This window comes from Zootoca vivipara, chromosome 11 (assembly GCF_963506605.1).
Source record: "Zootoca vivipara chromosome 11, rZooViv1.1, whole genome shotgun sequence".
Lineage (NCBI taxonomy): Eukaryota > Metazoa > Chordata > Lepidosauria > Squamata > Lacertidae > Zootoca > Zootoca vivipara.
The window spans coordinates 4,263,659-4,278,348 of NC_083286.1; the positions used below are offsets into that span (position 1 = coordinate 4,263,659).

At 44.3% G+C, this 14,690-nt stretch overlaps 1 protein-coding gene across 3 annotated transcripts in view; it reads left to right on the top strand.

Annotated features, from left to right (window-relative positions):
• Positions 1–13,647, top strand: part of PCSK5 (proprotein convertase subtilisin/kexin type 5) — a 225,280-nt gene extending 211,633 nt beyond the window's left edge. For 2 of the 3 annotated variants that reach the window (XM_060280059.1, XM_035099988.2), the window contains 8 exons: positions 2,077–2,294; positions 2,924–3,151; positions 3,623–3,853; positions 4,959–5,136; positions 5,821–6,038; positions 7,662–7,762; positions 10,122–10,308; positions 11,583–13,643. In XM_060280059.1, the coding sequence (XP_060136042.1) occupies positions 2,077–2,294; positions 2,924–3,151; positions 3,623–3,853; positions 4,959–5,136; positions 5,821–6,038; positions 7,662–7,762; positions 10,122–10,308; positions 11,583–11,995 (1,774 nt within the window). In that variant the 3' untranslated portion in view covers positions 11,996–13,643. Of the gene's footprint in view, positions 1–2,076; positions 2,295–2,923; positions 3,152–3,622; positions 3,854–4,958; positions 5,137–5,820; positions 6,039–7,661; positions 7,763–10,121; positions 10,309–11,582 lie in introns of all 3 variants that reach the window. The other variant, XM_060280060.1, reaches the window with a different exon arrangement.
• The last annotated feature ends 1,043 nt before the right edge of the window (positions 13,648–14,690 follow it).

Below are 14,690 nucleotides of genomic sequence, written 5' to 3' on the forward strand. Positions count from 1 at the left end.
TGCTCCCAGGCCCCACCCCCTTGGACTGGCTCAGTTGGTCAGAATTCAAATGGGGTCTGGCGGAAATGCCTGCCCTTCCCATTGGCTGACGTGGGGATTTTCTAACTGTCGGCTGCCCTGCCTGGCATTGCTCTGAGGGGTCAGGACCTGATGCAATGGGCCACAACCGCCGTCCACCCCAGGACTGGTTAAGCAACCATTTCCTTCCTCAGTCTTTACATCAACAGTGTTGTGGGGTTTTTTAATGTAATGGTTACGCTCCCAATGGAGCGTATTAAAAACTGTTTATTATGATGATTACAATTATTTCAGCATACATATAGATAGATTCATCATGCGAAAGGCTGGACTGGATGAATCCCAAACCGGAATTAAGATTGCTGGAAAAAATATCAACAACCTCAGATATGCTGATGACACAACCTTGATGGCAGAAAGTGCGGAGGAATTAAAGAACCTTTTAATGAGGGTGAAAGAGGAGAGTGCAAAATATGGTCTGAAGCTCAACATAAAAAAAAACTAAGATCATGGCCACTGGTCCCATCACCTCCTGGCAAGTAGAAGGGGAGGAAATGGAGGCAGTGAGAGATTTTACTTTCTTGGGTTCCATGATCACTACAGATGGTGACAGCAGTCATGAAATTAAAAGACACCTGCTTCTTGGGAGAAAAGCGATGACAAACCTAGACAGCATCTTAAAAAGCAGAGAATCACCTTGCTGACAAAGGTCCGTATAGTTAAAGCTATGGTTTTCCCAGTAGTGATGTATGGAAGTGAGAGCTGGACCATAAAGAAGGCTGATCGCCGAAGAATTGATGCTTTTGAATTCTGGTGCCAGAGGAGACTCTTGAGAGTCCCATGGACTGCAAGAAGATCAAACCTATCCATTCTTAAGGAAATCAGCCCTGAGTGCTCACTGGAAGCACAGATCTTGAAGCTGAGGCTCCAGTACTTTGGCCACCTCATGAGAAGAGAAGACTCCCTGGAAAAGACCCTGATGTTGGGAAAGATGGAGGGAACAGGGAGAAGGGGACGACAGAGGACGAGATGGTTGGACAGTGTTCTCGAAGCTACCAACATGAGTCTGACCAAACTGCAGGAGGCAGTGGAAGACAGGAGTGCCTGGCGTGCTCTGGTCCATGGGGTCATGAAGAGTCGGACACGAGTAAACGACTAAACAACAACAACATAGATAAATAATGAAATGTCCCAACCTAACCCAGAAGCTGATGTTTAGACAATACATGCATAATTATAGCCAAATGACATCTTATGCCAAACTACTATTTCTACAGCAGGTTAAACAGTTAAAGTTCACTAAAGAGTTTTATAATGTGAGGAGAGTCCTCTGTTTCCTTTTTTTTAGCTATGCATTCAATTGCAAATAAGTCCTTGTGCTTCAGGCCTTGTGTGGATAGGATTGCAGTCATAGAGTCCCATAGGCTGTGTCAGGGATGAGCCAGAGGTTTCAAGTTTCCCAGATGGAGGGTGAGACTTAGTGTTGGAGGAAGAAGGAGGTGTGCCCGAGGGGGAGAAGGAGGAGAGAGTTATTGAAGTCAGTCTAGAGGAACAGACAGGGAGGGATATAAAGCCAGGGAGCTCACGGGACCAACAAGGGTTAAGTTCCAGTTCAGAATGGGGGGGGGGGTTAAGCCAGCTCTCCGGAAGCGTGTAGAGAAGAGAGGAGTGGGAGAATTCACCATTTTCTGGCTTGCTGGAAGGGTAAACACAGACCTCAGCAGAGATCTGAACTGAGTGACTCTGATGAATGATCATTATGTGCTAATGACCGGTTGTAAATACTGTAAATAAAGGCTATAAAAACCGTCAGGAGACTCTCATGATGATTGTGTGAAGAGAGGAAGCCCGTCAGCCCTGACAGGCTGCATAATATATTATTGGAGAGAAGATGACCTGACACCTCAAGATCTAAGGCCATATGGTGCACAAGCCATGTCTACTGTGAACGCTTTCTTAAAGCTTTCAGCTCACCCCAAAGAGCCTTTTCTAATTCTCTGATTATTTACAGCATATTCTGTTGCTTGATCTTTTTTTATTCTTTGCTTCTTTCTTTAGGGGCTTTTTCACCATAGATGGGGCCTGCAGAGAGTGCGACAGACCTTGTAATACGTGTGAAGGAAATGCCACCAGATGTCTGTCCTGTGAAAGTCCTTTTCTCCTAGAACAAACAGAATGTAAACTTGCCTGCTCAGAGAAGCACTTTGCTGATGATGGCATTTGTAGAGATTGCCCTGAGATGTGTCAGGAATGCATTATCAAGAGCTCATGTAAAGGTACTGCAGAAAATCAGCAGTATGGCACTGACCCAGGTCGTTAAATGAATGCCTATTTAGAAATGCGGGGGGGGGGTATGTTTAATGGCTGTTTTGTGTTCTTCCATTTTGGTGTTTTGAGACAAAACCAAAAGCATGGGGAAAATGTGCCGGGGAAAATAGATTGGTGCTTACTGAGGTCTGGCATATTTCTGCCCTGTAGACTTTGCAGTACATTCTGATCTAGAATCTCCCTGGCCAGCTCTTCCTAGCTAGCATATCAATGTGGGGTCCACCCAAGAGCCAAGCGGCTTGTGTAAATTTGGTGCCTCACATTAATACTGCAAAGACTTTTACAAAAAACATGCAGATATGACTAGAGTTTTGGATTGTGCCACTCTGATATAGTCGGAAAGGAAATCGCTGTATTCTGATTAGGGATGGGTGAGCCTGTCGAGTTAAGCGGCAAATAGCAGGAAGAGAAGAGCTCTTGTTGAGACATGGCTGTGGCAAGGGTTTTTTGTTTTGTTGCAATGCAGCCAACAAAATGTAGAACAAGGGAAAGGAAGAGTTCATAGCACATTCAAGAGCACACTGTGATATTTTGTATTCTTTTGCATATCCTGATATATTCTCCTCTTTCTCAAAAGTGTGCCTTCCACCATTTCACCTGCACAACGGGAATTGTTTGCGTTCTTGCCCTCCTGACTTCTTTGCTGACTCCAACCGCTGTTTCCCCTGCCATAAAGACTGCAAAAAATGTGATGGGCCAGATTCCAATGACTGCACCGATTGCTCCTTTTATCTATACAATGGTGAATGTTTTTCAAATTGTCCAGATGGCACTTACTATGAAGAAGAGACTGACATCTGTAAAGGTATGTTTTTCAATTCAGAGGCAAAGGTCAGAAATCATTTTTATCAGTATTGATGCAACAAAATAACTAATTAAAGACTTATTTGTCCCACCCCACCCCACACATACACACATACTTCTTATGTGCAAGTTTACCCCAGAGGTGGGGATTGCTTGCCCCCCGGTAGTGTCCAATTTGGTCCCTAAAGCTATTTTCCCCAAACCACAACCACCTATCTTATCAGCTGGTGTCAATTCTGTGTTGGTTGTGGGTGCCTGTCTCAGTACAGTGCCCACCCAATGCAGTGGGAATAAATGGTACACCATGCATTCCATGGAAAAGACAGATATGGATGCAGAAATAGTTGCAATTAGAGACATAGGAAAAGCTAGAGATGGACAATTAATTGTATAAATAGACTAGAAGGAGCCAGATAGCCACCTGGGACTTGTAAGAGCCTTGAACAAAGAGTTGTGATTCATCACATTTCAGACTGCGACAGGACATGTCAGACCTGTTCTTCTTCCACTGACTGCCTTACCTGTGCAGAAGGTCTGTTGATGACTACTTCAGGCCTGTGTGAGATGCCCCAAGGCTGCTCCAGCACTGAGTTCTATGATGGATACACCAAAGCATGCAGCCCTTGTCACAGGAAGTGTTTGGAGTGTACAGGCCCTGCCGAAGATCAGTGTTTCAGCTGTCCCCAAGATACGCTTCTTCTCAGTAAGCATTGCCCTTTTCCCAAGGTTGTATCCTTCTTTGTCGTCTTCTGTATTTAAGTTCTTTTGTGAATGACTCAAATCACTTAAACACAAAAGTAAGCAACTTGCACGGAGCTGTCTAATCAATTCAAGGAGACTGGGAAACATGCGAAGTGGGCAGGTGCTCGGGATCAGATCATGAGAGTCTCAAACGTTCTGCTGATGGGAATATTCCAGTAGATTTTTATCTAGGGCAGGGGTTCCCAACAAAATTTTCTCGAGGACCCCTCATCGAGCCGCTATTGTGACAAGGACCCCCATTAATTCCTAATCCTAAAATTAAAAAGTGAGAGCCAAATTAAGAGCCTTTTTATATTTTATATTTATGCGTTTTTTACAGTTACAACAGAGTACTCCATCAGTATACAGTTAGTTTTAATTTTCAGTTCTTAATGAGATGAGTTAAATGTGTCCTTTGAGTCCATTATTTCTGAAATATTAGGTTCCAAACTTGAAACTTTCACTCTGAAATCCGACCACATGTCGAGCCGATTCCTATATTTGTTTTTCATGAAACACATGGAAGAAAATGCTTGCTCACACCGATATGTGGTTGCAAATGGAAGGATCTTTTTCATTGCCTTATCTCCAAGTTTCTTGTAGTCCTTGCGGCATACAGCAGAACTACTGCCTCTATCTAATTCTAATTTTGCGCTAGACTCTGCTCATGCAGGAAGCGGCCAAAACAAAAAATCTGTTATCATACGAAATATATTTAATATATTTTTTATTCTAATAGGATCTTGAGGACCCCTCTGGCATAGCTCGCGGACCCCTGGGGGTCCCCGGACCACCTGTTGGGAACCACTGATCTAGGGAACTGACCTTTCCAAACCACTTACTCTTTGCACCTTAACACCAGCTTCCACTGACATTCACGTGATAGTGCCTGGCAACTCAGCCATAGGATTTCCATAACCTTTTTCTGAGTTACAAGTGAAAATGAGAAAGAATTGATTTTTGAAAGACTCTTTCAGCATCCCCAAGCTCAGTTGAGTTGATGTTTCTCATTGCAGTGCAAAACGGGGATGCTGCCTGTCTGTAATTTGGTGCTGTTCTCTCTGCAGATGGAACCTGTGTTGAAGTCTGTCCAGATGGATATTATATGGACAGGGATGAAGGCCAATGCCACACTTGCCACAGGACTTGTGAGACTTGCCATGGGAAGCACAGCAGACAGTGCCTGTCCTGCCCACCAGGCTGGTACAAGCAAGAAAAGGGATGTGTATCAATTTGTACAACTGGGTAAGACATTAGGTCTCAAGTTAAAAAGCTCTATTGGATAGGAGAAGGGGACGACAGAGGACGAGATGGTTGGACAGTGTTCTTAAAGCTACTAACATGAGTTTGACCAAACTGCGGGAGACAATGGAAGACAGGGGTACCTGGCGTGCTCTGGTCCATGGGGTCATGAAGAGTCGGACACGACTAAATGACTAAACAACAACAAATTGGATAGGAGCTATGCTAAACTGTAACATAATTTCCCTAGAATTGAGGAGTGTAGCCTAAGGATGTATTGGCATACTGAATCTAAATGATCTTTAATGTTCCTAATTAACACCCAAGTGGAAAGGGGAAGATATTTTTATCAATATTTACTAATGTTGCAACTCCCCGAAAAGAAGGTTTAGTTTATAAGCTGGAACTCTTTCAGAACTGCTGGCTGTAGCATAACAGTTAATGCCAAGATAGTAAGACTAAATTTATTACCCATCCTTGCCAAAATGATCAAGGTGTGTGGCAATAATACCAAACACACACTCCCTTTTTCTTTTGCAAGAAGAAGAAGTTTTGTTAGAACTTCATGGCTATTACAAAGCACAAACACCCAGCATCTGTTAACAATTCAGATTTTCAAAATGCAAAGAGAATCAAGAGACATTACCCTTCTCTAGAATCCTTGTGTGCTTTGTTTGTCTGTTTCAGGTACTATGCAAACAATTCTACTGGCTCTTGTGAGAGGTGTCACAAAAGTTGCAAGAAGTGTATGGGACCAGAATCTACAGACTGTCTGTCCTGCGATAAAGATTTATTCCTGCTGCACTCCAAAAATGAATGTCACATTTCCTGTCCTGAAAATTACTATGCTGATCGTGATGCAGGCAGCTGTGAGCGGTGCCATCCAACCTGCCGTACTTGCAGTGGTAAGATACCACCCTATATGCTTCTGCATTCACAAATTCTTTTCCTTCTTTGCTGCCTTCACTGCCACTAGGTAGGCTCAATGATGAGCCCTCACCTGTATTCTATTGCATCTGACTGGAGTTTTCTTCCACTTGCATTTGATATGTCTCCCAGCTTGTTTCCTCGCCCTAAGCTCTGAGGTATACCTAACAGGCTCTACGAAGCAGGAGAGGGAGCTCAGGAATGATAGTGTCAACAGAGGTCAGGTGGGGCTTCACCAGAAAATTCCCCAGAGCCATCTGGAAACCCATTGGATCCATCAGCAACCAAGGGTGGACCATCTTAGTAGGTCCCTCGTAGGTCCCCTGCCTCTGCAGAGGGGGAAAGGTGCTGAAAGCCTAAATCTCAACAGGAAGTGATCTGACCACCACAAAGGACTGATGTCAAGTTCCTCCACTTTCAGATCACCCTCTTCCTGCCTAGTTAAGAAAACAAGGTTCAGAGTGTGGCCTGTCACATGGGCCGATGACATGCTGGGACAGCCCCATGGTCATTGTGGCAACCATTAAGTCCTCAGCCACCCCAGGACCAGTTGCCTCGGCAATGTCGGCATGGAAGTTGAAGCACCCCAAAAGTAGCAGTCTGGGGGTCCTCAACGCTGCCTCTGAGACCAGCTCTGTCAGCTCAGGCAGCGAGACTGCTGAGCCGTGAGATGAGTGGTAAAGCAGCAGAATCCCTAATGTGTCCTGATTGCCCAAAGCCAGGAACACACACACTAGATTCCCCTGCAAGTGGACAGAGAGCCTGGAGAGAGGGGGGTTATTTCTATGGCGCACAGCAACTCCCCCCTCCCTGGCCTCAGGCCTACCCTGATAATAGTACCCAGACAGGTACAGCTGAGTGAGACCAACTTGATGCTGCTCACCCTCCCAGGTTTCAGTGATACAGGTCAGACTGGCCTCTTCACCCACAATCAGATCATGGATTAGGGGAGTCTTTCTCGGAGCTAACCTGGCATTCTGCAGCTGCAGACCCAAGGGCTGGCTGATAAGACAACCACAATTCCCCAGGCTGGAGGACGGGCTGGCACACGGCACAATCACTAACTGCCTGTGTCGTGTTCCCCTTATGCATCCTGTCCAACCTCCCACATCACTGAGTTACTAACACTGGTGGCACATCATTGCCATGATATAACCCCTATCAAAAATAGATGTAATTATGGAGGGGGAGGGGGGGTGTCTGAAACTGATATTGTAATAGTTGAATGATAGTTGTAATAGTTGTAATAGTTGAATGATTTAACTGAAGCCTAGACAAGATACCTCTAGAATGGTTTTTGTTTCAAAATCAGCTTAAGCTTTTAGGGATCAAACACTGCAACCTGCTTATTTTACTCTATTTACTTCGTTAATTAAATGAAAAACCACTGGTCTTCAACTGGTGAGTCAGGACACACTACTGTGTTGCTGCCTGATCTAAGGTGGGTTACAAGAGGAGCACCAACTTACAAAATAAGATGAAACGAGCTCCCAGTTATCTGTTTGGCCTAAAGGACCCCAAAGACTGAAGACTACTGAACTACAAGTTGGGTGATTTTCTATTACTTACCTTTTAAAAATGATTTTATTTGTTGTTTTAAGGGAAAGGACCACTCTTCTGCACATCCTGTGTATGGAGTTACCATTTCGCTGCTGGAATCTGCAACTCAGAATGCTTGCTAGGAAAATACAAAGCCTCAGAGGTACTTCATACACCAACCAAGAAAGAAAGAAAGACAGACACAGACACAGACACACACAGAAACACACACACACACACACACACACACACACCTTCATTGGCATTGTTACATTAAACTAGTGATTCTGAAACATTTCACCAAGCGATCCATAGATTAACTTCCCGTTCTCTCCTTGTTACAAATTATTACCAGCACCCATTGCGCTGTCATATTTTTTCCTACTTGCTTATTCTCATATATGAAGCAACTAATGGAAGGGCAAGATTAGATTTAAGAACAGACTGCAGACTTGTAATACAGATAAAATGACTTGCTGCATCAATGGTTCTTCTAGTCCAGCATCCTGTTCTCACAGTGGCCAACCAGATGCCAGTGAGAATCCCCCAAGCAGGACCTGCCTGCAAAAGGGCTCTTTCTAACTTGGTATACTCAGGAGGTAGAACAGGTTTATATCAATCAGATAAATTTATTCCTTTCTACTCTAAGGATGCTCTCAGGCTGTCGGGGGGGGGGGGGTGTCCAATCACATCCCAGAAAATTCATGTCTCACAATTATAGTGGATTGGGAGGTCCTGTGCAACAAACCTTCCCCAGAAAAATCAGACTTTTGTGATAATGAAAGTGAGTGGGAAATGTGCTAAAATTGCTTTGAAGCAATCAGGATGAATGCTCACTAATAATGTCACCTGGAAAATATCTGAGTATGACTTGGTTGGCTATCTGCAACCCACTGTGAGAAGACCATGGTTAAGGTAGACAGAAGCACGACAAGGAGATCTTTGTGTCACTAACAATCAGAACTTGCTAGCCAAATCTTTGCTTTAGGATGCTGGAAAAAATATCAGTTGGTAGAGCGTGAGATTCTTAATGTCAGGGTTATGGGACTGAGCCCCATGTTGGGCAAAAGGATTCCTGCATTGCAGGGTCCCTGCCAGCTCTGTGATTCTGTGATAACAAATAAGAACAGTTTTCTCTAGCCTGATCCCATGGTCCAGCTTCCCAAGGTTATCAGTGGCCCTGATCCAGCTACATGCAACACACGCATGTAAATAAGCTTCTGCACAGGTACATACATACATACATACATACATACATACATACATACATAATTTTATTTGTATGCTGCCTTGTCACAGTTCAAACCATGCTCAAAGCAGCTTACAACAAGAAAAAATACAAAACTACAATGTAACAAAAGTAGTAATCAGGGCTGTCTTAAGTGTACTGGGCGCCATGGCACAATGATCCCTCCAGCGCCCCTTGCGCTCCACCGGGCAGGCCCAGGCGCAGGGGGCAGTCGGAGGGCACGGCGCGACAGGCAGGGAGGCTGCCACCTGCTCGGCTGAAGCGAGACAGCAGCAGCGGCATGCGAATGAGGTGCTGCGGAGCATTGTGGGGCAGTGCTGTCTGTGCTCGCTGTGACTTGAAGGAGTGTGGGCGGAAGGTAGCCCAGGTCCAAGTGCAGGTTTCCCTCGACGGAGGCAGCTCCGCTGCCGCTGCTGCCGCCTCGCTTCAGCCACCGCTGCCAGGAAAGGAGCGGGGTGAGGCGGAGATGCGGGCGGCTCCATGTGCCTCCTTGATGCGGCCCCTGGCGCACCGTACCAGTCAGCCCAATGGGAAGGACGGCCCTGGTAGTAATAAACAATAAACATTAAAAAATACACAACCAAACTGAACCATTTCACATAAATCACAAGTTCTAAAATAAAGATACAAAAAACAGCAGCAACAACACCCACCCCAAAAAAGAACCCCAAACAACACCCCAACCCAAGTGTCTGTTCAGCAGCTTCACCTTTGTAGCTGGAGTCAGTCAGGGCTCTGCTCTTCCAAGCCAGATGGGAAAAGGCAGATAAGGCAGGTCTTGCAGGACTCACAGCCAAGATGGCGTTGCAAGGAATAAGGAATTGGATAAAGAACTGGACAAATAAGTACAGTGTGCATGATTCCCTAGCCCAGGCATCCCCAAACTGCGGCCCTCCAGATGTTTTGGCCTACAACTCCCATGATCCCTAGCTAACAGGACCAGTGGTTGGGGAAGATGGGAATTGTAGTCCAAAACATCTGGAGGGCCGAAGTTTGGGGATGCCTGCCCTAGCCCATGCAACAGGCAGAACTACACACATGCACATTTTTTAAAGGTGAAATATTAGCTGGATGTAGTCCTCCCTGCTCCTCCTTCCTAGCTAAACAGCTTTATCGGCAGGATTCTGGCTTTTTTAAAAGGGCTATATAGGAAAGCCACCTGGCCTGGTGCATGCACACTTTTTTGTTTGGGACCAGACAGTTTCATATTGTATGGTAGGTTTCATCTTATAGAGTCAAAGTCCAAGTTTCTTCCTGTGTTTCTGACTTCAAGGAGCACCCAGCAAGATGTGAAAAATGCCATGAGACTTGCATGCAGTGTAAGGGACCTGGCCCCGTCAACTGTACAGAATGCCATCTTAACATGGAGTTCTACCTGGATGAAAATCGTTGTGTGCCATGCTGTAAGAGTTCTGAACTTGGGCAAACTCAGGAGTGCTGTGACTGCAGTAAAATGCGAGGTAATAATGAGCAGAAGGGGTTGATGGGAAATGTTTGATGGTCTTGTGCACAGTAGCTTCTTCTTCTCTTCCTTCCCCCTCCCCCTCCTGTATCCAAGTCCTGTGAAGAATTGCAGTCTGAAATTAAATCAGCAGACTGCAGTGGTAAAACCCAGACATAAGTTTAACCACCTTAGTGGTGTAACTTTTACACGGATTCGTCATAACACAATACTCCTGTGCCCTACTAGTTCTCTTTGTTAAGGGACAAAGCTTTTGTCTCAGAGGATTAGCAGCAGACACTACAAATGCACCTCAAAATTTCCTCTGGTGTTTTATCATTGGGAATTCACCTGCAGATTCTCTAGTGTCATTTGTTCCTAACTAACTGTGCAATCCTAACTACGGTATATCTACATAAAATTAAGTCCTATTGATTTCATTGGGGCTTACTCCCAAGTAAGCAGGGTTACAACTGTAACCAAAGCTAGTATTGGCAGTGGTGGCCTTGTGTGAGTGTGTAGAGAAAAATTCATGTTTATATCTTTGTGTGCATGAACAAACCAGCTGTTAGTGATGAATTCAAAACTGGATGGAAAAGGTTTTTCATCTATATATATAAAAATGTAAACTGGGGATGTGTATTTGTCTCCAATGTTCAACGAAACCGCTTGACCGATTGTGTTCAAATTTGGACACAAAGTCAAATGTGACTACGAGAGCAAGCCCTTACCGTTTTCAAAGACAAATGTCACACATGGGCCACGTAAAAACCCCAAAACCCCATGTTCAAGAACTCAAAACTCACCCTAAAGTGCATGCTGGGAAATAGAAGCCAGAATCAGGAGACCTTGCACAACAGCGGCCTCTAGTGGCAGCTACACTGGTACTGCAGGTAGGAAAGCTTCCCTCTCCACATCAGCTTGGCTTGGCTTTGCAGACTAGGCCGAGTTGAGGTTTGCAGACTAGGCCGAGTTGAGGTTTGCAGACTAGGCCAAATAGAGGTGGGGGCTCCCCTGGGTGGGGGTGGGGGAGGAGGGGGTGGGAAAGGTCATGGATCGGGACAGGGTAGGGCCAATCACAGTGATGAGCTGGGGGTGGGGGGAGGAGTCTGAAGGGGGAGTCTGAGGGCCCATTTAACAGACTAAGACACAGCAACGCATGGCTGGGCCAGCTAGTCCTTATTCTAAAATTTGTTTCCACTTTTAAAAACGTGCATGCATGCATGCATGCATGCGTGCTTGTTTGTAAATGTGTGTGTGTGTGTGTATATATATGAAGGCTTTGTTTTTCAGATGAATGTATATTACGCATCGCAAACTTGCCAGAGGGAGCGAAAGGCAAAGCTGCAGCTTTGGTTGTTGCCATACTCATTTTGTTGCTCCTTGCCATTGGAGCTCTTGTTTTCATATGGAGAAGATCACGGGCCAAGCCTAAGCCAGTAAACCAAGGTGGATATGAAAAGCTGGGAGATAATGCAAAGGCACTTTCCTCTCTCAAAAGTAACCACTACCAGGGCACCAGTTATTATGAAGACCAAGTTATTGAATACAAGGACCGGGATGAAGATGATGATGATGATGACGACGACGATATTGTTTATATGGGCCAAGATGGCACAGTCTATCGCAAATTTAAATATGGACTTCTAGAGGATGATGAAGTAGATGAACTGGAGTATGATGATGAAAGTTACTCCTTTAGATAACCTTTAGTTAGATTATGTGTCACTTTGTCTTTCCTGCACACTCAGAATCTCACCTGAATGGTACAGCCAGCCATTTACAATAGATATATTTGTGACTATTGTATGTGACTGTGGGTGGATGTGGAATCCTTACTGCTCTGAAGGAGGAGATGGCATTCAGCTTATCAAGTAATTATATGTATACTATCCTAAATTAGCACCTTGTTAAATGGCTATCTATAGCCACGCAGAAATTTTTCAAATATAGTTTGGATATAATATAATTGCTTCCTCCTGTTCTCTTATTATTATATTATATTGTCTATAGGGCTCATGACACATTTCTAGTACACAAAACACTCTAAGCATGGAACAAAATGACATGGTGTCTTCTTAGTTCGACATATCTTTATTCACTCCACTGTTAGTCTACTTATATTGTGTGACACAATGCTAAAAAGAGTTACAAGGGTTCAGAGCACCATATACAACTGGCAGACTGGCAACCCCATTCACACACAATGGAATTTCACCTAAAGAACCCGAGCAGCAGAATCCCTGGTCAAAGGCTTCCATGTGCCCAACAAGGCTTCCTTCCCTTCTCTGCCTGTGTGCCCCATTGTCCCCTGAAATTCCCTGTCGTGGTCGGGAGAATACCCAGAACATTGGGGAAGGAGGAATCATTCCATCTGGCAAGCTGATACGCTTGTGCAGATGGAACATTCAACATAGCACAACATCGAATTCCATCCAATAAATATGCATGGTCCAATGCAATATAAGGCTCGGCTTTGCCCACCCATAGCCTGTGTTCTTTGTTTTCACTGTTTTGTTGGGAATATTGGGGTATAGATAATGCAGCCCCTACATAACCGTGGCCATGACTTGATATGGCCCCAACAGACATGACAGGAACACCCATTCCTCTCCTTCCTGCTGCTTCCTGAGCCCTCCGGTCTGCTCCAGGAGGCCCCCCCCAACCCTCCGGGGCAGTGGAGGAGAGGAGGGAAGCCTTACTTGTGGGTGTCACTCTATGGTTCTATCTTTGGGGTTATTCTACATGTGGCAAAAGTCATCCCATTCATCCAGCTATGTTATAAATGTAAAAGAAACAGGTCAGGCAAAAGTTCCAATTCATACATGCATGTTGCTAATTTGATGGCTAGTGGCACTAATCTGCAGCACAGGCAAAGCTTCCAGGTCACTTCCTGCTATTTCACTTTTAATTGAGATGAAGTAGAATACATTCATCTGGGAGTCATCAAGCAATTACAGATTGCACAAGTATGTTAATCATGCCATTAGCCCCAAATATCTTACCAATCTGTTAAATTATGTACTGTTATTAAGAGAGATGTATTTATATTTAAATAGTTAACCATACTGGAATGAGCTTTCATGATATTACTTGCTGCGGTGGATTATAGTTTGCACTGAAATTCATTTTGTGATAGATTTATCTCTCTCTAGTCTGCATTTTCAGGGTATATTACCACCAAATTTATTAGGTCTCTCAGCTTTTTAATGTTTCCTAGTATGCATTAAAGTGCATTTCTCATGGAAGTCACTGCAAATACCATTCTGTGTAAACGTTCATTTTTATTTATTAAATTTGTACAATGTCCTTCATTCGTAGATCTCTGGGTGGTTCACAACATAAAAATACAAGATAAAAAAACACAAAATAGATAATAAACACAAGAACAAAATTAAAACACAAACCACAAACACATTTAAACGGGCATCAGCATACCCTCCAACATTTCTCTGATGAAAATAGGGATGTCCCATTCCATAAAGATAATCTTTATACCCCACACATCCTACTGGGTTGCCCCAGCCACTCTGGGCAGCTTCCAACATATTAAAAAAAACATAATAATACATTAAACATTTAGAAAAAAAAACTCCTTCCCTATACAGGATTGCCTTCAAATGGCTTGGGGTCAGATAACTCCATACCCTCCAACATTTCTCCAATGAAAATAGAGACATTCTAAGTCTAAGGAAAAGTAGAACATTCCAGGATCAAATCAGAAATCAGGATGGCTTCTTTAAATCAGGGACACCCCTGGAAAGTAGGGATACTTGGAGATTCTGCACCAGCCAAAGGGCCTGGCTGAAGAGGAACATTTTCGCCTGGCACCTGAAGGTGTAGGCACCAGCCAAATCTTCCACGAATGGGGAGCCACTGCAGAAAAGGCCTGTTCTTGTATTGCTGCCCTCTGGGCCTCTTGTGGAGGAGCCACACGAAGAAGTGCCTCTGTTGATGATTGCAGGGTCCAGGGAGGGAAGAGGTATTGTGGTCTTGAGCCATTTAAGTCAAAACCAGCACTTTGAATTGGGCCTGGAAACTAATTGGTAGCCAGTGCAGTCGGACCAGGATTGGCATACCGTGTTTCTCCAAAAAATAAGCCATACCCCGAAAATAAGCCATAGTGATAGGCAGTTTAACCTTGTAGGTTAAACTGTACCATACTTAATAATAATAAAAAAGACATCCCCTGAAAATAAGCCACCCTGTTGTTGTTTTTGAGGAAAAATAAATATAAGACGGTGTCTTATTTTTGGAGAAACACGGTAATATACTCAACCCATCTTGCCCCTGTGATCAACCAGGCTGTGATCAACCAGGAAGTTTCCAAAGCATCTTCAAAGGCAGCCCTACATATAATGTGTTGCAGTTACCTAACCTGGAGGTTTCTGCCCATGTCCA